The 25,639-nt window shown below is 33.5% G+C and overlaps 5 protein-coding genes across 7 annotated transcripts; 1 reads left to right on the top strand and 4 right to left on the bottom strand.

Moving 5' to 3' along the window:
- Positions 1–321: 321 nt before the first annotated feature.
- On the bottom strand, positions 322–3,502 carry LOC105975046 (Haloacid dehalogenase-like hydrolase (HAD) superfamily protein). Of its 2 annotated transcripts, XM_088823340.1 has the most exons (9): positions 2,975–3,485; positions 2,767–2,837; positions 2,525–2,683; positions 2,306–2,372; positions 2,022–2,117; positions 1,895–1,941; positions 1,728–1,808; positions 1,436–1,550; positions 322–526 (listed from the first exon to the last, which is right to left on the bottom strand). In XM_088823340.1, exons 1-9 carry the CDS (start codon positions 3,275–3,277, stop codon positions 509–511), a joined length of 957 nt encoding a protein of 318 aa, XP_088679466.1. In that variant the 5' UTR covers positions 3,278–3,485; the 3' UTR covers positions 322–508. The 2 variants fall into 2 exon arrangements, with proteins under 2 accessions (XP_088679466.1, XP_012855666.2); XM_013000212.2 differs by lacking the exon at positions 322–526 and having other exon boundaries at positions 1,244–1,550; positions 2,975–3,502.
- Positions 3,503–4,519: 1,017 nt separating this feature from the next.
- Positions 4,520–7,566, top strand: LOC105975109 (ABC transporter G family member STR). The gene is made up of 4 exons (XM_013000284.2): positions 4,520–4,887; positions 4,975–5,154; positions 5,592–5,860; positions 5,964–7,566. Exons 1-4 carry the CDS (start codon positions 4,528–4,530, stop codon positions 7,564–7,566), a joined length of 2,412 nt encoding a protein of 803 aa, XP_012855738.2. The 5' UTR covers positions 4,520–4,527.
- Positions 7,567–7,630: 64 nt separating this feature from the next.
- Positions 7,631–9,672, bottom strand: LOC105975108 (TPR repeat-containing thioredoxin TDX). The gene is made up of 9 exons (XM_013000283.2): positions 9,538–9,672; positions 9,340–9,429; positions 9,135–9,222; positions 8,957–9,037; positions 8,789–8,853; positions 8,501–8,641; positions 8,301–8,408; positions 8,169–8,199; positions 7,631–8,091 (listed from the first exon to the last, which is right to left on the bottom strand). Exons 1-9 carry the CDS (start codon positions 9,538–9,540, stop codon positions 7,763–7,765), a joined length of 936 nt encoding a protein of 311 aa, XP_012855737.2. The 5' UTR covers positions 9,541–9,672; the 3' UTR covers positions 7,631–7,762.
- Positions 9,673–10,738: 1,066 nt separating this feature from the next.
- LOC105975096 (TPR repeat-containing thioredoxin TDX) lies at positions 10,739–13,432 on the bottom strand. Its single transcript, XM_013000269.2, has 10 exons — positions 13,248–13,432; positions 13,124–13,157; positions 12,320–12,451; positions 12,144–12,231; positions 11,976–12,056; positions 11,830–11,894; positions 11,577–11,717; positions 11,380–11,484; positions 11,269–11,299; positions 10,739–11,161 (listed from the first exon to the last, which is right to left on the bottom strand). The coding sequence occupies exons 1-10, from the start codon at positions 13,355–13,357 to the stop codon at positions 10,833–10,835; spliced, it is 1,116 nt and encodes a 371-aa protein (XP_012855723.2). The 5' UTR covers positions 13,358–13,432; the 3' UTR covers positions 10,739–10,832.
- A 1,508-nt stretch (positions 13,433–14,940) lies between these two features.
- Positions 14,941–18,412, bottom strand: LOC105975100 (protein TIFY 6B). Of its 2 annotated transcripts, XM_088823357.1 has the most exons (8): positions 18,205–18,325; positions 16,516–16,721; positions 16,352–16,431; positions 16,244–16,321; positions 16,025–16,115; positions 15,636–15,936; positions 15,435–15,495; positions 14,941–15,255 (listed from the first exon to the last, which is right to left on the bottom strand). In XM_088823357.1, the coding sequence occupies exons 1-8, from the start codon at positions 18,266–18,268 to the stop codon at positions 15,123–15,125; spliced, it is 1,014 nt and encodes a 337-aa protein (XP_088679483.1). In that variant the 5' UTR covers positions 18,269–18,325; the 3' UTR covers positions 14,941–15,122. The 2 variants fall into 2 exon arrangements, with proteins under 2 accessions (XP_088679483.1, XP_012855728.2); XM_013000274.2 differs by having other exon boundaries at positions 16,244–16,431; positions 18,205–18,412.
- Between the last annotated feature and the right edge of the window lie 7,227 nt (positions 18,413–25,639).

The raw sequence follows: 25,639 nt of genomic DNA, 5'->3' as shown, positions 1-25,639 counted from the left end.
TTAAATATGTACATAATTATTAATTGTAAAACACTAAAATATCACCTAATAAGTGCAAGTTGGCGGCCAACTATGTAGCACGGACATAGAAACGACGATACTGGAAAATTAGGAAACGGACAATGAAAATTGGCATAACCCAAAAACGAGGATACGAAAAGTTGGGAGAAACGCGAAAATATTAAAATTATATAGATATATTTATAAATATTCTATATAAGCATATACAAGTTTTCATTTATATATAAATTATTTTACATATAATGTCCCTACAAATATATTCAAAATAAATATTATTATCGACTATTAGTTTGCAACCAATTATTAAATCATGTAAATATTATTTATCAGCTATTATTCAAACATTTTTTTACATATTCAGAAATTGCAAAATGACTCATAAATTATCGAACAGATGTTCTCGAATGTCGAACAGAAACGTATCCGAACCGCATAATACGTCGGCAATAAAATAATCTATGATCAGTATCATTGAATTCGGTTCCTTTCATGCCAACTCATCGTCCTACACACACAATATGAAGTATTTAATTTAATATTTATTGGTTATAAGAACTTAATAAACCCAGTTGGAAACCCTTTTTCTTATTATATACATAAAATAAATAAAATATGAACCCACTTCCAAATTCTAACATAAAATTGTCAACGCAATTATTGCAACCATTAGTTGAGTTGCATGTGACATATCTCTCTTTTATTGGCTGTGAAATTTAATTCCTCTTCCATAATTCATACCTGCTTTTTCCTCAATAAATTACGACACCTCTGAGATAAAGTGAAATTACAAAAAACTTCCTCATATTTGGTAATTACAATTATACTTCAACTATGAATATTTTTATACATCCATTCTTACAATGTCAAATTTAGTGAAATCTTCTAAATTATGTAAAATATTCTCCAATTTGTACCCATTTTACCACGTTCCTACTCCACATTTTGAAACAAGATAATCATAAGATGTATCTCTCGGCTTGTGTATATCAGATTGTGATGCATAAAAAACTGCATTTTTATATAAAACGAGTACAAACTAGAGAACATTCTATGAAATCTAGAAGATTATATTGAATTTGACACCATAAGGGTGGACGTGTAAGAAAATTCATATTTTAATAGGTGGTTGTAATTATCCAAACACGGGGGAGTTTTTCGTAATTTGATCTTACTTCGTGGGTGGCTGTGATTTATCCTTTTTGATAAAGTATCCAAAATCAAATAGTGCAATTACTGCATTTACTTTAAAATAAAAATAGTATCTTCTCTCATATGTGAAAGCTCCTTCTGCACTATATGCAAAAGAAGAAGCTAACAGCGTGAATTATGTATGAAGAAGGAAAGCCTCAATAAGAATTGGATTTTAATTTTATTTATTTAATTTTTTAATGAATGAAATTGTAGTTTAACTAACATATTGTTTCTGAAGAAGGGTTCCACAAAATGCCAAGTCGAACCGTTCCTCCGGTGGGTCTCCGATGCAGTCGAAAATCGCATCGGCATTTACAAACTCCTCGTCACCTGTGTACCTGAAAATATAATTCCCACAATTCTCACACAGAGTTATCGAAATGTAGACGAAACGGAAATCTGATGTATGAGGCTGAATTTTTTTCCGAGTGAGTTTCTTGATTTTAAGTGGTGTTTATATATATATATATATATATATATATCAAGATTTACGTTCGAAGATTTTTTTAACTTACCCGCTCTTTGTCACGATGCACGTCATTCCTGCTGATTTGGCAGCTGCTAGGCCAATTGCACTGTCTTCCACAACAACACAACTACGGGGAAAAAAATTTAAATAAACAAATTGAAATTTCTACGATTAATTAAGCTAAATTTTTCGATACATAGAAGCTCTTTTTACCTTGAAGGCTCAACACCTAGTGTTTCTGCAGCTAAAAGATAAATTGCCTGCGACGAAAAGTATCAGTTCAAGCCTTGAATATATATATATATATATATATTACAAGGTAGAAGTATGCGAAGCTTACTGGATCGGGCTTCTTACGAGGAACGACATCTCCAGCGAATATCTGTATCTTCTCTGCTCGTTCGGGTCCTAACAAGAAAGAAACTACAGCAGACACCTGCAAATCATTTGTTTCAACTTCAGACGAGTACATGTCCAATAACTTGGTTTTCCGATGTAAAAGAGCATGTTCGTTAAAAAATGATCAAAAGTTTATAATTCATACTGGATTCAATTCAACCAACCAATTTTTTTATTTTTTTTTAATAGATGCAACTGAAAACCGAAGAACCTGATAACGCATACCGCCTTCTCGTTTGATGTGCTGCACACGGCAACTTTGACTCCACTCCCCAACGCCTGATCAACTAACCTGTCGATTTTTTTTTTTTAGTTCAGTAACTAACAAATATGCTATAATTCTGCTAATTCAAAATAATTCATACAGGATTTCAGTTTTCCGAAAATTTGGAGAATATATTGAACTAAATGTTCGATTACTAAATGTTCGAATCAGCAGCTTACTTTGCGACACCAGGTCGAAGAGGCAGCAACTTTTTCTCGATAAGTACCATAAACAACTCCGTTTTTCGCTTGTGAAGCGATGCTATGAATTGCTTTCGTTCGTCTTCGCCCTTCGGCGCGTTCTCTGGCCACCCGACATTATTAAAGTAAGCTGTCATCCTGGATTTTCGACACCGATCAACAACATAAACGAAACCGGTTTTTCAGTAATTATATACATCTCCAGATTTTAAGCAATTTACCTCTCTTTTCCTCCTCCGATTTTGAGCAATTCGCCGTACAAATCGACATCCCACGTAACTCCCAACTCTTTCTGCACAATCAATCAAACCATTCGACACCAATTTTCAATCAATCAATCAAATCAAATCAAACCTAAATCAACCCCATTTCATATCAATTAAATATTCCCCCCAAAAACAAATTAACGAAATCGAAAGAGAATATTACTTCAGCAAAAGTATCGTTGAAAGAAATGCGGTGACCGTCTTTCTCGGTGTCGACCAACACTCCGTCGCAGTCGAACAACAGGGCTTCTGGAAGAGATGAAGGCGGCGCAGCCGCGGATGACATGCATTTCACCACCGCCGCTCCAAAACCCTTGCCGCTTTTTTTCAAAATTCTTCCCCTAATCGAACTTGATTGTCGTGGCGGGAAAAGAACATTGCTTTTGGCGAAGAAGAGGTTCCTCGATGACGAAGAAGAAGATGAAGTTGTGAGTGGTGGCGGTGGTGAGATGGCGTTTGCTGCCATTACAGTTTCTGCAAAACTCTTTTCTTTCTCCCCGCCCCTCTGTTTATTTTTCTTTATTATTTTCTGCTGATTTTGATTTGATTATGTCCCACAGTTATCCTCAAATTGATCTCCACAACGAACAAAAACCAACCATGATTTTTTTCTTTTTTTTTTTTTTTCTTTTATGTTGTAAGAGAATTATCTATGTTGTTGCTTGGATGAACTTGTGGAAGGAAAACATTTAGGGGTATAATCGACTTAATGGTATCTTCTTGATTATGCGCAAAATTCTTCCGTTTTATCCCGTTCAAGATCTAGATTTTGAAACAAGATCATCGTAAGATGCGTCTCATGCCTCGTAAATCATAAGATTTTGATGATTTTTTGCACAAAACGAGTACAAATAGAGAATATTCCACGGAATCTAGAAGATTCTGTTAAATTTGAAACCATAAGGGTGATCGTGTATTAAAATTCATAGTTGAGGGAGACGATTGTAATTGCCAAACATGAGTGGGTATTTTACCATTTTGAGTATTAAGATTCATAGTTGAGGGAGGCCCCGATAAATTTACCATTTTGCACTTCCCCCCTAAATATTAAAAAAGCGGCAACCCCCTTCGAAATTGTTTTGGTTGCACTTTGCCCTGAAGCCAAATTTCAGTGGTATCGTGCACCAAATATTACATTTTCAAGGGATAATATTACATTGTTTAAAATACTTTTTTTAAGGAGCAACGTGCAACAAAAATAATATTTGAAGTGGCAACGTGCAACGAAATCACTCAATTCCGGTGAATACTCCATTGAAATTTTGCTATCCGATGCAATGTGCAACAAGAATAACATTTTCAAGGGGTATTCACTTTTTTTTTTTTTTTGAGGGGTTAAAGTGCAAAAATATTAAAATTTATAGGGGCCGACGTGCAATTTACCCTTTTAATAATTAAATTTGCATGAGAGCAATGCTGGCTGTTGACAGTTGAGAGTATAACAAGAAAAACTCACTAAAACACAATCCTAAACAAGACAACTTAAAATTAAAACTTGTCTTAAACTCCATAATCAAACAATTCCAAGAATATTTTCCTGCAACATCAAAGCACACCCCACCCCCCCCTTCGGTTACTTCAATGTATTTAATTATCTGTCTGTTTTTCATTTCTTTTTATACCACACTACTATTGCTCCCTATTTCTCCTCCAACAAAGGAGAATTTAAAAACTTCGATTTTTTTTATTTTTTTTCCAAGTCGAAAGAAGAAAAAGATGGCGAGATATAATCGTTCGAACACGAATAGGAGCCTCGAGACGTTATTGGACTTGGACAAAACCGCCCTCGGCAATAAAAACGTCGCGAAGCTGCAGCCGACGCGAAAGCTGATTCCGGGCCACGGCCTCGAATTCAAGAACTTATCTTATAGTGTGCTCAAGAAACAGAAGAAAGAAGGCGTTTGGATCACTAAGGAAACTTATCTTCTAAACGATATATCGGGGCAGGCGATGAGAGGTGAAGTCATGGCTATTATGGGGCCGAGTGGTGCCGGAAAGTCAACCTTTCTCGATGCCTTGGCTGGCCGGATTGCGCAGGGTAGTCTTCAAGGCTCTGTCCGAATCGATGGCAAACAAGTAATTATTTAGTTTTTCGTTGCGTTTCTTGATTTTTTTTTTATTTTTTTTTGAGGATGGTGATGATTTTTTTTTATTTGTTGATAGGTAACGACGAGTTATATGAAGATGATATCGTCTTACGTGATGCAAGACGATCAGCTGTTTCCGATGCTGACCGTTTATGAGACGTTCATGTTTGCTGCGGAAGTGAGGCTTCCTCCGTCGATCTCCACTGTCGAAAAGAAGAGACGAGTTGTCGAACTTCTTGATCAACTCAGTTTGACTGTATGTATATCTATATCTATATCTATTTCTCGATCGATATGTATTGCAACGAATTTCCCAAAAAGAAAAATCGGAAGTGGAAAACTAATTCCAATACCTTTCGAAAATAATTCGGAAAAGGCGGAAATTAGATATTTGGAAATTGGAAAGGAAAAAAATGTGCCAAAATCGAAAATTTTCGATCAGAATGGACAGGATTCAAAAATTCCAATTTTCCGGTCACCTATTATAGATAATACATAATGATATCGATATTTCAATAGTAATTTTCGGGAGAAAAAAAAAAGTGTGAATTTTTGGTTTGAAATCCATAATCAAAAATTTCCGGATCATAATCGGCAGAATCGGGAATTTCCTTTCCAATTTTCACCCCTATTGTTCTCTCTCTAAGTTCTCGTTTTGAACTTTTTTTCGTGCAATTTTTTTTTTTTGGGCAGAGTGCAACGCATACGTATATCGGAAACGAAGGCAAAAGAGGGGTGTCGGGGGGTGAAAAACGAAGGGTATCGATCGGAATAGACATAATCCACAAACCATCGCTCTTGTTTCTCGACGAGCCAACCTCAGGTCTCGATTCCACGAGCGCATACAGCGTAGTCGAAAAAGTGAAGGACATTGCCAAAAGTGGTAGCATAGTCTTAATGACAATCCACCAGCCTTCTTTCAGAATCCAAATGCTTCTAGACAGAATCACTGTCCTTGCTAGGTAAATTAATCCAAAAAAAAAAAACATTACAATTATTATTATAAATTCTCTTGATTTATGCAAATAATAATTTTATTTTTATTTTTTTTATATTTACTAACAGGGGTAGACTGATATACCTGGGAAGTCCAGTATCACTCCCTGCATACCTTTCCGGATTCCAACGGCCGGTGCCAGATGGCGAAAACAGCCTCGAGTACCTACTCGACGTTATCAAAGAGTACGACGAGTCAACCGTCGGACTCGACCCTCTTATTCTGTACCAGCGCGACGGAATCAAGCCGGACCGAGCCGCTCAAACACCGGCTCGTAAAACACCCAAACGGCTCAAGACTCCAGTGCCGGCGACACCAGCTGGCAGGACCCCCTGGTCGAGCCGCCACATCAGCCTATTCTCTAACAGTAACATGACCCCTCGAGCAAATCGCTCCTCACAATTCGACGACGACGAAGACGAATTCGACGCTTCGTTGGAACGGAAAAGCAAAGCGGCGGCCCAAACGCCGATGAACCCCAACAGTGGGGTCTACAACCCGAGATTAGCTTCACATTTCTACAAAGACTTCTCCGTTTGGATATACCACGGCGTCACCGGCACGCCACGCCGCCCCCCGACATGGACCCCGGCCCGAACCCCCGGCGTAACGCCAATGTCGTCCGCCGTCTCGAGCCATTACTCGGCCACGTCGCACCACCGCTCGAAAACCCCCGTCTTCACACCTTCCTACGAAGAATTCGACGTAGCACCAGCAGAAACAGAAGAAATACTCGACGAACCGGAGCACCGCCACAAATTCGCCAACCCATGGCTCAGAGAAGTAGCGGTCCTCTCGTGGCGAACCGCTCTCAACGTAATCCGAACACCCGAGCTTTTCCTCTCTCGAGAAATAGTTCTTACGGTAATGGCGCTAATCCTCTCGTCGCTCTTCAAGAATCTCCACGGAGACGAATTCAAAACCATCAACCAACTACTCAACTTCTACATATTCTCCGTCTGCCTCGTCTTCTTCTCCTCGAACGACGCAGTCCCCACCTTCATCCAAGAACGGTTCATATTCATCCGCGAGACGTCACACAACGCCTACCGCGCGTCCTCGTACGTGATCTCCTCCCTCATCGTGTACCTCCCCTTCTTCGCGATCCAAGGGTTCACATTCGCCGCCATCACAAAATACATCCTCCGACTCAACAGCAGCGTCCTCTACTTCTGGCTGATCCTGTACGCTTCCCTAATCACGACAAACGCTTACGTCATGCTCGTGTCAGCGATGGTGCCGAGTTACATCACAGGCTACGCCGTCGTGATCGCCACGACGGCTCTCTTCTTCTTGACGTGCGGATTCTTCTTGAAAGCTTCGCAGATTCCGAGCTACTGGAAATGGCTGCATTACATCTCCGCTATCAAATACCCTTTCGAGGCGCTGCTGATAAATGAGTTCAAGGGCGCAAAGTGCTACCACGGAGAGACGAGCGATCTCTCGCCGGGCCCGCTTGGAGAAGTAAGGATTAGCGGACTGCATAACACGTCGAGCGCTGCTCTCGACCCGAAATGCCAGCTGATCGGAGAAGATATTTTGTTCACGATGGATATTCATAGGATCGAGAGTATATGGGCCGATATAGGCATACTCCTCGCGTGGGGAGTTCTTTATCGGCTCTTCTTCTATTTGGTTCTTAGGTTTTACTCCAAGAACGAACGAAAATGAACCCCGTTTCGTTCGAATTTTATAAAGTATTTGTATCGTTAAATTTTCAAGAAAACGTCTACTATTGTAAAATCAATTCCAGATTTATTATATTCGAAACTTAAAAAAACGCAAAAATCTTGCGTAGAAAACCGCAAAAAGTCAAATAAGTCTGCAGATCGATGTATGTAGTTTTTTATATCGAGAAATTAATCATTTATCGAGCATGGTGGGCGATTTGCTGCTCGAGTGAATGTAAGCTAATGTTAAGACCTTGGCCAACTATTACTCCATTTTGCGAGAGGTAGAAACACGGGATGCTGCGAACATTCAACAAATCAATTGCGTCTTTTACCTCCTCGATATCGACTTTCAAGAACACCGCTTTCGGATATTTCGCAGCTAATGCTTCGTATTTCGGAGAAATGTAACGACAAGGGCCGCACCATTTCGCGGTGAAGTAAATGATCGCAAGACGAGATAACTCTGTAGCAGCTTTTAATTTGGCGTTCAATTCGCCGACGGATTTGATAACAATTACTTCCCCTGCAAGAAACAAATCAGCCCGGTAAATTTCTTCGCTTTTATAGCGTAAATAGTAATTCTATAAACAGAAAACGTACCGTCTTTTAAATCACTAGCAACTTTAGCTTCCTGCAATGATATACGGAAATAAATTAACTTACAGCTCAAACACATTGCATCCTGTTTTCACTTCTCGAAAAAAAAAATTTAATTTTTAATTAGTATAATACCTGTGCTAGCCTCTGGCGTTCGATCTCAGCTTTTCTGATATCTCGTTCTTTGCAAAGCTGTTCGTGTTTCTCCCAATGCTCTTCGATCTTCCTCGCATTTGCTTCAACCTGAATTTTTTTTAAGTAACAACGAAATACAACGATTAATTAAAGCCGTGATTAGGCAGTAATTACGGCGCGTAAATCCGACGTAAATTTACCTTTTTAAGCAACGTACTCGTCTCCTCGTCGAAATCTAACTTCGACGCCTCATGCAAATCACTAGCTGCTATTTCCCATAATCCCAATAACGCCCTTGACATACCGAGTGCTTTATATGCTTTTGCTAAATGAGGATCGATCTAACACACCATTGTACGAATTACATTTTTTTTAATTTCAAACAGAATACACACACACACACACACACACACACACACACACACACACACACACACACACACACACACACACACACGCATATATCTATATACGCAACAAAATCGTACCTTTAAAGCAGCATCAGCATCTCGATTCGCAGCATTTGGTTTTTTCAGTTTAACAAAGACAGTAGCTGAAGATATACATTTCCAGAATTAAAAAAAATAAAAATCGAACATCACGAATAAATAATAAATAATTCATATGTAGAATATTCGATAAGGGCTGAGAATTACCTCTGCTTGCAAATAATATTGCTGATTTTGGATTCAAGACGATCGCTTCTGTTAGACGATCTATAGCTTCATTAAGCTTACCTGGCATTGCAATTACGAAGGGTGCATAAGTAAAAAAACTTCCGAAGACGAGATATAAATACCTTTTAACCACAAGAAATTTCCGGAATTGCGCTACCTTCAAGAACTGCATCCATCGCTTTCAATTTTAATAATTGCGCAGCTTCCTTTTTTTCGTCGGTCACTTCAATATAGGGGTTTCCCATCTACAACAACAAAGACGAACATTCTTCAACGACAAAAAAAAAAAAAAAAAAAAAAAAAAAAAAGAAAAAAAAACTATTTAAAGATACAATTTAACATCAATTTTTCAATTTAACCACCTTTGCCGGAGGATCGAAATCGGGATCCACAACTTCAGCATTATCAAACTTAACTTCCAAATCGAAAATTTCCTTCTCCGCCATATCAACCTTCGACATAATAACCGAAAAAATTCCAATTTAGATAAAATTTATCAAGCTACGCATCAAATAAATGAAATAATACAGTTTTTTTTTTTTTTTTTTTTTTTTTTTTACCATAAGAGTCTAGATCCAAAGGCAGCGGCGCAGAGTCTTCGTTTACAATTCTCGTAAAAGAGATGTATGTATTCAAAGTGCAAACCCTAGAATACGTATAAAATTCCCAAAATGCCCAAGGACTCCATACGAACACTTGGCGTAATTAGTAGTAGGGACAATATTACATTGATTGTCGAAGAAATCTCAATTATCCACATATTGCGTAAGCGAATCGAAGCATCTCAATAAAAACTAAAATCGTCCGCAGAATGAATCCAATCGACATTTAATTTCCTTCGACCGAATCAAAATGCATTAAAAATTACACGAGAGAAAGAAGTTCTACGGCATTCGAGATACCATTTATTTCAATATTTCCTAATTCAGAACACGATAAATAGTAAAATCGTAGACGATAAATAAAAAAAAATCAACTGAGGATTTACGACTTACCAGTTCTGCAGATTGCGTAATAGTGGAGTATTAAGCGTAAAAATCGATCTAAGGAGCGGATACAGTTACCTAAATTGATTTCACAGTGAAAAACGAATTCGGAATTAATAGTTTCATGTGTATTGTTCCACAATTGCTTCAAAAATTTAGGGCTAAATCAAAGAAGAGAGAGAAGGAGAAGTAGAGAGAGAAAGCGAGGGAAGCAAAATTCTAACTGACAAACAAACTTTTAAAGTTCCGCGCAATTGATACGACGCCGTATGCAGAGACTTAACCTTATATCTGTGAGGAATCGTGTTGTCTAACTAATATATAATCATAAAAAATTATATATATTATATATACAGTAAATTACGGCCACCCTAAAGTAAGGCTAAATTACGAAAAAACCCTAGATGTTTGGGTAATTATAACCACCCATCAACTATGAATATTCATACACGTCCACCGGCGGGGTCTCAAATTTAGTGGAATATTCCCAGTTTGTACTCGTTTTACCCCATTCGAGCAGTGTCTCTTGACTTGTAAATATCTGTGCTACAACAGAAACTGCATTTTTGCATAAAATGAGTACAAACTAGAGAACATTCCCCGAAATCTAGAAAATTCAGTTAAATTTGACACCATAAATGTGTACGTATAAGAAGATTCATAGTCGAGGGGTGGACGTAATTACCCAAACATGAGGGGGGTTTTCGTAATTTTACATTATCTCAGGGGGCGGCGGATAATTTACCCTAAATATAATTGAAGCATACTCATAAAATAAAATGAAAATACATTTTATATCTCATAAAGTAAGATTAGTTTCAAATGAAAAATCTCTAGTAAGAAGTGAATTGAACTGCAATATCAAGAAACTATCCGGCATATTGCGCAATCTTCTTTTCGAGCGAAGTTTTGTCGGCTCCGACAACTTTATCAACCTCTTTACCGTTTTTCACAAAGAAGAAACACGGTACGCTGCTAATGTTCCATTCAGCAGCTGCGTCTTTCACCTCGTCGATATCGACTTTCAAGAACACAGCTTTCGGATATTTTCCCGCCAAAGTTGTGAATACTGGAGAAATTACACGACAGGGCCCACACCATGTTGCGGTGAAATAGAGTATTGCGAGCCGTGATATCTTTGAAGCAGCATTCAACTTTATTTTCAACCCGCTAGCGGAATGAATCCCGATTACTTCTCCTGTAAATAAAGAAAAATAAAATAAAATCGAGAGCAATATGTCATATGTGTTTCTTTAAGGTATTAATTTAATATATAATAAATTAAATAAAAATGAATACACGTACCATCTTTTAAAATTGAAGCAGTTTCAGCATCCTGCATCGAAATATAAATAAAGTGATTACTTATATAGAATATGAAAAATCAAAATTAGAACTACGATGGAAGGTGCTTACTTGGCGCTTCTTCTTTTCGAGCTCAATTTTTCTCAACGCCTTTTCTTTGCGCATGCGTTCGTATTTTCTGCGATGCTCTTCAATTTTCTTCGCATTGGGTTCGACCTGATTTTTATTTTCAAAAAAGATGTTCTAATGCATATCAAATCTTTTAAACAAAATATTGAATTATATGCCGAAAAAAAGAAAAAAAAAACCTTTTTTAGCGTAGAGCCAATCTCCTCGTCGAAATCCAAATTCGACGCAACATGTAAATCACGAGACGCCTCTTCCCATAATCCCAACATTGCCCTTGCCATCCCACGTGCTTTATACCCTTTTGCTGAGTCAGCGTTGATCTAAATTAAAATGAAATATCGTCAAAATCAAGAATCAAACACTTTCTCGAAAAACTCAAAAGCCAGTGTGTGTGTGTTAAGTGGGGAAAACCGAAAAAACCCACATATATACCTGTAAAGCTGCGTCAGCATCTCGTATAGCAGCATTCGGTTTCTTCAGTTTGATAAAGACACTCGCTGCAGAAACGAAACATTTCCGATTAACACAAGAATGCCAACATAATAAACACTATAAACGATGTTTACGTTCATAATTACCTCTACTAGCATATAGAATTGCCGACTTAGGATTCAACGTGATTGCTTCCGTGAGATGATCTATAGCTTCAATAAAATTACCTGAAATTCATAATTCGGAAATATTATATATTTCCGAATATCAGCAAAATTAACTTTAGCTACAAGAAATTCAGTATACATACGTACCATCAGATATTGCCTCGTTGGCTTTTGCTTTCGATAATTGAGCGGCTTCTTGATTTTCTTCAGTTACTTCAATGGAAGCGTCTCCCATCTGCAATTAAAAAAAAAATTGAAAACACGTATACGAAGCATATAAATAATTACATTTTTCATCTTTTTTTCCGGGTTTTTTTTTCGACCTTTTCTGGAGGATCGTTATCGGGCTCCACAATGTCGGAATTATCCAACTCAACGTCAGATTCAACAATCTCCTCGTCAAAAGTTTCAGATTGGAACTGCTTCGTATCTTGATTTTTCTCGTTATCTCTACCCTGCATCAGTTTATTGTTCATCGGTGAAAATCGAATAACTCCTTGTCAGGTGGCTAAAATACAACCTAGATTACGGATTGTGACTCTCTTTCACATACACTACCGAAAGAAAAAGCAAAAAAGTATAAAGAGCCTCAAAGATTTCTTCATCAATTTAACGCAAACGCACAACTGATTTTCGATCATATACTAGCATTGCATGAGCTGCATTTTACGTTTGTTAATTATTCTATCAAACTCCCCAGTTATAATCCTCAAACCCGTAAACCGTAGAAAGTACAACATTGTTTCGCAATGAATTCGATTAAAAAAAAACCCTCGTTTTGAACTCTTATAACGATCATAATCTTGACCGATCGAAGAACCAACGGGGAAGAACAAACCCTCATCGAATCGAACCCCCAAAAATTTCTAATTCGAAGATCAGTTTGAACTATTCTCACTGTCAGTAACATCATCAACACAATCCTGAAAAACTTCGTCGGCGAAATAACCGTATGAGCGTACAATTCAACCCCCATCGAAAACCCACAAGAACCCACCAACAATTTTCCATTTTTGAACCGAATCAAACAAAATTGCAGAAGCATACATTACAGTGAAAATAACAAGTGATGGAGTGTAAATAATTTTCACCGCAGGTGGGGTTTAATTAACTCCGACATAGCTTACCGAATTTTCAGACGGCGGAATTTTAGCACCCATGCTGCAAACATTAAACAAAACAAAAATTAAAAAAAAAAATGTTTCGACATCGTAATTAACGAACCAAAAAGCAATCAAAAAAAGAACGAACCTTTGGAGAAAAAGCTTGAAAAATGAAAATGGTGGGGTGTGTAAAACAGAAGGGTTTTGTTTGCAGTGCTGCACGAAACCCTTCAGCTCTTCAATTTTTTCGGAATCCATTTTTTTTTCCTTTTTTTTTTTTTTGGCAATTACTTCGCGTAAGAACTTTCTTGTTCAGTGTATGTAGTATTAGTGTTTCTGGTTCTAGAAACATTCGAATCGAAAATTATTTTTCACCCCTCTAGTTTACACTAATTACATATTTGGTCCCTTATGTTCACAAAAAACATATTTGGTCCCTCATGTTTCAATAAATTAATACTTTCGGTCATTTTCGTCAATGTACCGTTAATCCATCAGTTTAAGACAGTGACGAGCACATGCTAGGGTTCCGTTACTAATAACGAAATATTGACAAAAATGACTAAAAATGTTGAATTTCCAAAATATGAGTGACCAAATGTGTTTTTTGTGAACATAAGAGACCAAATGTGGAATTGATACAAACTTGAAAGACATAAACTGTATTTTTCCCAATATTCGAATAATGTCGGTATATAGAATGGTCCGACTTGGCCCGTACACCACCAACTGGTTCATTATCGGGGCTGATCAGATCCATTACATATTAAAACAACTTGAGCCCATCTATTTCAACTCTGAATTAATTTATGAAAAATTTACAATTTCCATCCCTCAAGTTTGCATCTATGTCACATTTGATCTCTCATGTTTGACGGAAACTTGACGGAAAAGACTAAAAATGTTGAATTTTTCAAACATGAATGATCAAATGTGCTTTTTGTTAATATTGGGGACCAAATGTGAAATCAGTGCAAACTTGAAGGGTGAAAACTGTATTTCACATTAATTTATTTTATTTTTGCAGACAAGACACGTCACTAATTCATTATTTACTTTATCCGTCTCAAATTATATTGGCATTAATGTATTATATTTTATTTGTGGAAAAAATTACAGTTTTCACCTCACCCCTCCAGTCTGCACCGATTTCATATTTGGTCCCCAAATTTACAAAAAGAGCACATTTGACCCCTCGTGTTTTAATAATTTAACACTTTTGGTAATTTTCGTCAATTTACCGTTAGTTCGTCAGTTAAAGAAATCATTGTCACACGCTTAATTCCGTTAGTTACTAACGGAAAATTCAAAATTGACGGAAATGACTAACTAAGTTGAATTTTTTAAACATACGGGACCAAATTTGAAATCGGTTCAAACTTGAGGGATTCATTTGAGAGAAAATGATACAATTCCACCTCTACCAACTCATTTTTAGGAAGAAATAGAAGTTAATTAAGGATAATATATCAATAAACTGACTTTTATTAAGTCAGTTATTATATTTTAGTTATTCCCTGTGTTTAGGAGTTTATCCATAAACTGACTATTATTAAGTCAGTTATTAGATTTCAGTTATTCCTTATGTTTAGGACATTAGTTTTGTGTTAGTTTAGTATAAATAGTTAGTATTTGTTCAGTTTTTAGGAAGGGGGAGAATTATTAACTTGTATGAATTTCTGGAGCCTTGTCCTCTCCATACGGACAAATATATATGGTATATTATTGTGTTTAAGATTCTTGCACATAATCTGCCATTGTTATTTACTATTCTCTTGGATTGTTCTCGATTTCTATCAGAAAATTTGTTACATATAATTTGAAACAAATAAAGAGAGATCAAGAAAGGAAGAAAATGGTGATACTATTAAATCAATGTAAAAATAAATTAATTAATATTTATACAGAGTAATCCATATTACAAAATCTACTACATTCTTGGACTACAAATCACTGCTACTAGACAATTAAAACATGGAAAAATTATCCTGTCTCAATTAAATTTAATTCTGCAACTTCAACGTTAATTGATTGCTGTCACCGGACAAGAGCCGGAGGAGTTCGCAGCCAAGTTTCGTCTGCCGGCGGCACCTCCGGCTCCTCCTTCGTTATCGGGACTTTTCTTGTCTCCATATGGGGATGATGCACTTATTACCCTGTAATAAAATTTAATTAAAAAAAAATTAATCTTGAATTCAAATGAGAAATTTATATCGTAAGGAAATCGAAAACTTATGGACAAATGTACTAAAAAGTCGAACATTTCTACATTCGGATGACTAAATTCGCATGTATCTTTGTAGAGGTGAAATTTTTCACATTGCGAAAAAATTACCTTTCTTTGCGCTTCTCCAAAAACCGAGCGAGAGATTTTCTGCGAAACTGAGGCACAGTGTCTGCAAACAGTAAAAAAATAAATATAAATAAATAAAATTACTCCGTAACCAAAACGAAGAAGTAATACACTTATACTACTTGTGTGGCTATTATGTTTTGAGGGGAAAAAAGAAAAGAAAAGGAAGTATAAAAAACTAACCTTGTGAAAGGAAGGTTCCGGAAACCGGTCCTAGTGAATTAGCTGCTTTCGAAGGACCAACAATGTTCGAAGAAAAAACGGGAACGCCAGCTGGCAAAGGCTTTGCAGCAGAGTGAGAAACAGTGATAGAGGTTAATGGAACAGGGTTGCAATGTTGTGGGGTTTTTCCGTAATTCTGATTTAAGACGTGCCCGTCAAGAATCGAAGATCTCGTCACTTTCGTTTGAAGTGGAGTTGGCGAAGGTATTGCAGTAGGTGTTGTCGGAGTACCGTTTCCAGCCAATAACATAATAGCTTGAGCCTATATAAAAATTAATCGAAATGAAGTTTATTACAACAAATAAGCCGAAATTCTTGACAGATCAAATGGTGTGTGTATATATATATACCTTTTCGGGAGAAATGTTATCGAACACACAAACGGAGCCGTTGAAAAATATGGTCAACTGGGTAGGAGCAGCCGAGATCTTGGAACTATTTCTGCACAAAAGATCCGATTTTTATTCAGCTTTTATAGTTATACAAAATCAAGATTTGATTTTTTTTCTGAAGTGTTCGTGTTTTTCTTTTTTTTTTTTCGCAAATTGTTAAGTGTTGCTTTATCTTACCTCAAATCAGTGGTTCCGACAACAGGGCTGGTTGAAGGTATAGCTGCGACGGGATTTTTCATCGGAGCTCTTACAGAACCAATCAAATTATTATGTCCAGAAGTAGAAACATACGAATGTGTCGGACTTTTTTGATTGGTCGTCATCGTGTAACCAATTCCACCTTGCTTCTGATGAACAATGTTTTTCTACAAAACAAAAACGTATAGATTAATTAAAATCTTGCTTCAGTTCCGAAAAGAAAAAAAATATAAACAAACAGTTAAACGAACCTGTGTCGTTGTGTAGGATTTGTGTTCGGAATCGAAAGATTCTCTAGTAGTTACAGTTACTAATCCAGTTGACGTAAGAGAATCGAACCCGGTTTTGAGCTTATTACTATTATCTTCTTGACCACCTTGAAACGATAAGAGCTGAGGTACGGCAGACGAACCGTTGTTCGAAAACGACCACTGCATTGCTAAACTTCTAACCGGAACTACGCAAATCAAAACGTACACCGATCAAAAAACAACGATGATTAAACAGATTCTTATTTGAGAAAAGGCTAATGACCTAATGATTAACAACTAATCACTAAAAATTTGGTGAAGTGTAGTTTCAAGAAAGCTGAATAAATAAATGAAGATTACAACATGGCCAATTCTTTAACAGGATTTTGAATTAAAATAAATCAAAGGGGCCAGCTGTAAATAAATAAAGAAAGGGGGTGAGTGAACATGGTTGATCAACTTACAAATAAATAATAATATGCATGCTGAGCATCTGATGCATAATGTAATATAAATATATAATAAAAAACAATTATTGTAATAACCAAAGCTGAACCAATTAAACAATATTAAAATACCCAACTGGTCAAAACTGTTTAAAATATATATCAATAAATTATAATTATTTATTCATCTCTTCTGGTGACTTCTTGGATGCTACAATTTTTTTATTATTTTTTTATTATTTTAAAGATTAAAGATGCTTGCTTTAAGAAGTATATATATACACACACAGGCACTAGAACCTCGATAAATTAAAAACTTCGATAAATTAATAACCTCGCTTAAATAATATTTTTTTCCGGTCCCGAGTTGATAAAAATGTACGAAATTATTAATCCCTAAATTAATAGAATTTTACTAATCCCAACTGTATTAATTTATAGATGCTTAACTATGTATATATAGAATAATAAAAGATCTGATGAGGTGCATGTTAGCATCACAAAGTTTCAACCAACACAAGAAACATGAACAAGAATACAAAATTGTAATAAAGAAATGGTTTAGACTTCAAAGATACACCAAACCCCATTTTTGCACAATTAACACTAAATTAAATATATATAAAAATAGGATAATTATTTAATATTTATAGTACACATTTTAATTTGGAGGTTTCTCACAAAACGTGAGAGATCCACATCACACATCATTTACTCAAAAGAAACAATAATGAAACTAAGTGTGGATATAAACAATTGGGTAAATAACACTTACCCCCTTCTGGTTTAAACTTTGTGCACACGACTCCCTTGTACTTTAAATACAGTACATAATCCCCTTGTACTTTTTAAACTAATTATCTTTATAATGAGCATGATTATTTACCAAGTTGAGTACTATATAGGGATTATGTGCTTATATTAAAAGTACAAGAGAGTTATTTGCACAAAATTCAAACTATAGGGAATTTGTGCGTTTATATTAAAAGTATAAGGGGTCATATGCACAAAGCTCAAAATACATAGGCGTCAAATGCTATTTACACTAAACAAATTTATAAGAGGAGAGGCATCATAATTCATACCACATAAGCATTTTTTGATATATGCATAATAACAACTAAATGTAAATATTCAATCTTGGAGGCCCGGCCCGTATTTCTTTATTCGGGCCAACAAAGAACAGAATCTAAAAGCCCATTTTGGAAAAAAAGAAAACATATGCAGTAATTATATTAATTACCAGCATCAATGGTTTCATCAGAAGTTTCCTGCTTCACAGCCAATCCCATGAAATCTCTCTCCATCTTCAAATAGTATAATTTCTTCAGAAATCCTAGAGAGAGAAAGTACAATGGAAGAGAGAGAGAGAGAGAGAGAGAGAAATGAAGAAGACTTTGAGTTGAGCTAAATGTAATAACACTGTTGCAATAAACAGATTCATAATATATGATGATATTCATTATTAATTTATTATTTATTATTGCTGAATATTTTAACACTTTTCTCGTGGCGAATACTTTAACCGGCTACTCCCGGTCACCCCGATTGAGACTTTTCCCATGAATAAGTTTAGAGGTAAACGCGTCTCTTTTATTTATTTTTTAATAAAAGTTGTAAAAATTTAAAAAAGAAAAAAAAAAGAAGAAGAAAAAGAACTTGATATTAAAGAAAATAGAAACTAGCTTATACATGCGGTCTAATGTACGACGGAAACTTCAACTTCTTAATGTTTCCGAGTTACGGACATGTTTTTGCGTCAGACACTCGAGGACAAATGTCGAACACCTTATGGGTGCTATTTTGCAATTTCTAAAAAGTTAGAAACACGGTGAATAACATTTTTTTGTAGTTTCCCTAATTATTTTCATGATTTAATGACCAGTTGTAAATTGATAATTGACAGTAAAATTTATTTTGAATATGTTTGTGTGAAAAATATATAAAAAGAATTTTTATATATAAATAAAAATGTATACATGTTCGTATAGCAAATTCATAAATATACCCTATAATTTAATATTTATGTATTTCTCCCAAGCTTTCGTATTTCTATTTTTTTGGATATATTATTTCTCTGTGTCCGTTTCCCCATTTAACAATTTCCGTATTTGTGCTACATAGTACATAGCATCCGGACACACACAATTAAATTATATGCACCACATTACATAATTTTGTTTGAATTTAGAATAAATTGGAAATAGAGTAAAATAGAGAAACCGGTCAAACCAGTAACTGTTAGGGAGTAAACACCACGTGAGCTAACAGAGTTCTTACTCCTCGACTTTATTGACACGTGTAACACCACGTGATGATTCTCATGCCAATTCTTTTTGCGGTTTTGCCCTTGCGATTCATCTGATTAACGCGTTGAATTGCTTTTCGCACCCCCAGAATATTTTTAATTAATGATTTGCACCCTGAAATTTAAAATTGGCAAAAGTCATCCAATAAAAAATATCTCATGACAAATCAAATTGTACCGACATGTAGTTCTTGGTAGATTTCAACTAAAAATCAATATATCATGATATTTTAACTTCTTAAATTTATTTTTGTTTTTAAATCGTATATTTATTTCTTATAAAAAAAATTAAATAATACTTTTTTAAATAAAATTTAATCAAAATAAGAGTTTTCAAAATTTTATATATAATTTTGACCACAAAAAAAAAACACGAGTTATGCTTATATATATATACCTAAAAAATTAAAAAATAAATAAAAGTAAGAAAACAAAGACAACTAAAAATAACTTAAAATGTTAAAATGTCAAGATATATTGATATAGAAAAGATGGATATAGGGAGCATTTTGCAATGATATATATCATTGAGGATGGACTTTGTCAATTCTAAACCTTTAGGGTGCAGATTGCCAAGTCAATTTTAATTTTAGGGTGCAAAATACAATTTACCCAATTATCGGTCTCGATTAAATAAATGAAGAGCGATAGAGTCACGTGTACGGGCAACAAGGAAATGCAAGATGCTATCCACGTGTCGAGTAGCTATTCGGCCATCATGTATTTGCGCGTCAACAAACTTTTGTTTACCATTTGCTTCCACTAATTTCGCTTAAAAGGGAAGCAATTACTAATTAGTAATTAGTACTTAAGTACTAACTAATTCTTGCATTTAAAGATTAAATTTTTTTTCTAGGACATATATTTATTTTATTTTAAGACATTGAGAAATTTATCAAAATTGCAAATTAAGTGGGCATTAAACTTATTTGTAGTGGGGTGTTCCACTTTACAAATTACGGGCACCCTCTAAGATAATAATATAATATCATATTACGAAACAATCCCTCATGTTTGAGTAATTATTATTATTCCTCTTCAACTATACATTCTCTTACACGTTAATTTTTACTTTGTTACTGACAGAATGAGGGGTTTTTCGTAATAAAATACATAATTAAGGGAATAGATGCAATTTCCCAAACATAATATGCTATTATGTAATTTGACATTATTTCAAGGAATGACCGTAATTTGCCGTACATATTAAATCATGTGAAGTTGTGAACCATGATCTCAATACTTTAATTAAAAACATATAATTATTTAAAACAATCCACATTCAATGGTCCTTAATTAAAACGATATCGTCGGTCTATATTAATTAAGAAAATAAATATATATTTTTATTAATTAAAAAGGGGTTTTTTATTTCCCTATATTCAACCCTTATACAAAAGGAATCATGTAAATAAAATTAGTGCTTAGGTCAACTTAAATATACTTTAAACAGCAACTACTAACCAATACCACCTTCTCAACCCACAGAAATAAAAACTATTAAATATGAAAAGTAAAATTTTACAAAATGATTATTAGTTTATTGATTAAACATAATTAATGTTTTAATTAATCAAGGCTTGATTGTACAAATAATATTAATTAATTTTTAAACGTGTTAGGTTAGGTACCAAACTTTAGGTGGTCTAAAGAATTAGATGTGTGTGGATTTATATATTTTTGGTGTGTGCAATGTGTGTGTTTTCTTTTTTTTTTTTAAATGAAAGAACCTACTGCCAACTATATAGGTGCACTAGGTAAACCTACACTCCAGTATAATAGTTTGTAAACCATACGAGAGATTAATGCACACTAGAATAACCACGTGTGACAAATTCGATCTAACGACAGTTGACAAGGGAATTCGAACCTAAGTCAACTAACATATGCTCAGTTGTTCAACCACTAGAACATCCTTGCGGGACATGTGTGTGTGTTTTCATGCGTACCAATTGTGTATTTTCGTCGACAAATTTTATTTATAAATATAGTAAATAACTAAATATAATTATGTATAGAATTGTTATATGATTAAATAGTACTCATAATAAATAAATATTAAGCTGAGGGACTTTCAATCAAACCAAAAAAAATAGATATATGAAAAAAAAAATAACAATTAGATTTAGAGTTTTAAGAAAGGTTCTAAATATCGGTAATCGGGTCTGAGGCGGTTAGGGACCGCCACACGATAAATCGGTGCGACGGTGATTACTCGGAGATATACCGGAAATAAATCGGTTTTTAGATTTAGTGTAATATATTTATAAATATTATTTGTTAATACTTAAAACGTATAAAAAAAATTGAACTTGATTCTCTTCTCATCGTTTATATAATCTAATCACATAACAAAAGTTTAACATTTAGAACTTGATCCTCTCCTCATCGTTCTAAATGTTTTTATTTTTAGGCCAGGTTCTTTTTACGGGGTCGGTGAGTTTGGGTATGATTGAAAGAGATGATGGGTTGGAATTGAAAAAGGAATAAAAATAAAGATAAACACCCTATTTTCCTTGTAATAAAAAATAAATAAATAAAATTAGAAAAAAATTATTTTTCCGATATATCGCTCGAAGTTTGACCCGATATATCGGTTTGACCCGCCACAGACCGCCACAAATCGCCTCACCGTCAAAAAACCGATTTTCAAAACCGCCACACAAATATCGTAAATGTTTATGTCCGCCACCGATATATCGGCCGCCAAAACCGATATTTTGAACACTGGTTTTAAGTATAAAATAATATTATAATAATAAAATGCAATCATCAAGAATCAATATTAAGAAATAAAAATAAACTAGTTCTTCACCCGTGCGTTGCACGGAGGTCAGTTTAAAAATGAGAAAAATAATAATATGTAAACGACTATCTCTTTATAACAACACCAATTCAAGTAAAACAAAATGGAAGGAAATAAAAAAATCATAAACTTTATCTCTTAATTCAGAGTTTTAACATATGAAATTAAATTAAATATTACAACGAAGAAAACGTGAAGCGCGCAAACACGATATGAAGATTAAGTGAAATCACTTAAAACATATGGTATAACTCTATTTCGAGGTGAATGCAACCTACTACACAGTGTCAATCTTTTGCAAAATAACTAACTTAACAACAAACACGGTAGCACAAAAGTAACACAATAAATATTCAAATAACCTGTAAGTTTATTACTAACCGCGTTTAATTAGTGATGCACATTACTCAAACAACAATACAACTTATAAATATTGCAAAAGAGATAAGATGTATATGCCTTTATTGATACCAATGCTGATATCAATACCGATACCAATATGGATACCAATATTGATATTAATATCGATACTAATACTTATACTAATTAATATCCATACTAATACTGATACTAATTAATATCGATACACATACTAATACCAATACTGATACTAATATTAATACTGATACTAATACTGATATCAATACTAATACTAATACTAATACTAATACTAATACTAATACTAATACTAATACTAATATTAATACTAATACTAATACTAATACTAATACTAATACTAATATTAAAGCTAATACTAATACTAATACTAATACTAATACTAATACTAATACTAATAGTCTAATATTAATTCTAATACTAATAATAATACTAATACTAATACTAATACTAATACTAATGCTAATACTAATACTAATTCTAATACTAATACTAATACTAATACTAATACTAATACTAATACTTATACTAATAACTAATACTAATACTAATACTAATACTTACTGATATTGATACAAATACTGATAGTGATAGTGATAGTGATGCTGATACTGATACTGATACTGGTATTGATACTGATACTGATGTTAATACTGATAATGATGTTGATAGTCATATTGATACTCTTAGTAATATTAATATTAATACTAATACTATTACTAATAATGATACTCATATTAATACATATACTAATATTGTTACTCATACTGATACTCATGCTGATAAAAATAGTAATACTAATACTAATATGAGTATCAATATTAGTATCAATTTCAGTATCAATATCAGTATTAGTATCAATATTAGTATTCATATCAGTATAATTAGTATAATATTATTACTAATACTAATACTAATACTAATACTAATACTTACTGATATTGATACTGATACCGATAGTGATAGTGATACTGACACTGATACTGATATTGATATTGATACTGATGTTAATACTGATAATGATGTTGATAGTCATATGCATACTTATAGTAATATTAATATTAATATTAATACTAATACTATTACTAATACTGATACTCATACAAATACTGATACTAATATTTTTACTCATACTGATACTGATGCTATAAAAATAGTAATACTAATACTAATATTATACTAATAATATTGATACTAATATTAATATTGATACTAATACTGATATTGATACTGAAATTGATACTAATATTGATACTCATACTTATATTGATATTGAAACTGATACCGATACTGATACATACACTGATACTAATACTGATACTGATACCGATACTAATACTGATACTGATACTGATACTGATACCGATACTGATACTTATACTGATATTGGTACTGATATCGATACTAATACTGATATGGATACTTATACTGATATTAATACTAATACTATTACTAATAGTAATATTAATACTAATATCATTACTAATACTAATATAAATGCTAAAACTAATTTTATTGCTAATGATCGAATGCTAATGATACATATACATATATACAGAAACTGATATCGATACCGATATTGATACTGATACTGATACTGATACTGATACCGATACTAATAATGATACTGATATTGGTACTGATACATATTGTGGTACTGATACATATTGTGGTACTTATACATGTATCGATAATAATATTGATACGGATACTTATACTTATGTTAATACTAATATTTATACTAATACTAATATTAATACCAATACTAATACTAATACTAATACTAATACCAATACTAATACTATTACTAATACTAATATTAATACTAATTCTATTATTAATAATGTTACTAATACTAATATGTTAATATTGTTAATGTTATTGCTAATACTAATTTTGATGCTAATGATAATCTAAATATGCTAATTATGATTGTAATTCTAATATTATCCAAATCCTTATCGTATTCCTAATTCTATTCATAACACTAATCATAGTTCGAATCATAATCATAATCATAATCCTATTCCTAACACTAATCATAAGCCTAATAATTTTAATACTAATGATGCTAATGTTAATTCTAATTCTAATCTTAATTATAATTCTAATTCCAATAATCCTAATGTTAATCATATTCCTAATACTAATATATATCACTAATTATCGTACTAAGCATAATTATAATCTTAATTATAATTCTAATACTAATATTAATCATAATCCTAATATTATAATAATCCTAATCACAGTATGAATCCCATTTCTAGTATTACTACTACTAATTCAAAGAATCTTAATTATAATTTTAATTCCAAAACTAATATTAATCACAAATTCTAATTTACAGATCTGTTTTTGCAATGATCTATTATTTAGTATAAATGAATAATTATATTCAATCTCGAACATTTATATCAAATTTCTTATGTGTGGTAGCTGCATGAACCATAAAAAACACATATTAAATATATTAGAAATTAATATTTATTATATTATCAAACTGACATTAAAATTATTTAAAATATTATAAGGGTATAAGCAAACGTTAAGACGTAAAAGAACAATAATCATTGTTAATAAGATAAATTATGAAAATCCTCTTGAACTTAGGCTAAATTACAGAAAACACCCCAACTTATCGGTGATTACCGAAATTCTCCTGATGGTTGTTTATGTCTTACACGACCCCCCTTATGGTTGATTTTTTTACGGAATCTTTTTAATTCCATATAATGTCCCAAAAAATATGGAGTCTACCCTTGCAGACGTGACATTTCTTTTATCGTACATTTTAAACTCAAAAGTTACCCTCATGGGTGGTTATGGTAATAATAAAAATTTGTGGTATGTATGAATCATGTGGGAAATGAATTTTAAATTTAAACGGACAAATGCTCAAAAAGTCAGAAAGATAAGAGAGCATGTGATTGGAGGATCAAAAGTTAAAAAACTAATTTTGCAAAGATGGTCCCACGTATCCTTCATTATTATATTATTGACCCCAAAGTAATAACATCACTTCCTGCGTCAGCGTTCTTCTTTTAATGCAGCCCTTTCTATATTTTAATTAATTTCATATTGTAGATTCCCTTTCATTCTATTTCTTTAAGGATTATAATAATTTGGTTTTTAAATAAATAATTTGTATAGTACTATTGAAAATAT

Source organism: Erythranthe guttata, chromosome 9 (genome assembly GCF_056151865.1).
Source record: "Erythranthe guttata isolate IM_541 chromosome 9, IM_541, whole genome shotgun sequence".
NCBI lineage: Eukaryota > Viridiplantae > Streptophyta > Magnoliopsida > Lamiales > Phrymaceae > Erythranthe > Erythranthe guttata.
The sequence above is the reverse complement of the archived record's forward strand: the minus strand, read 5'-3'. Positions and strand labels throughout refer to the sequence as shown.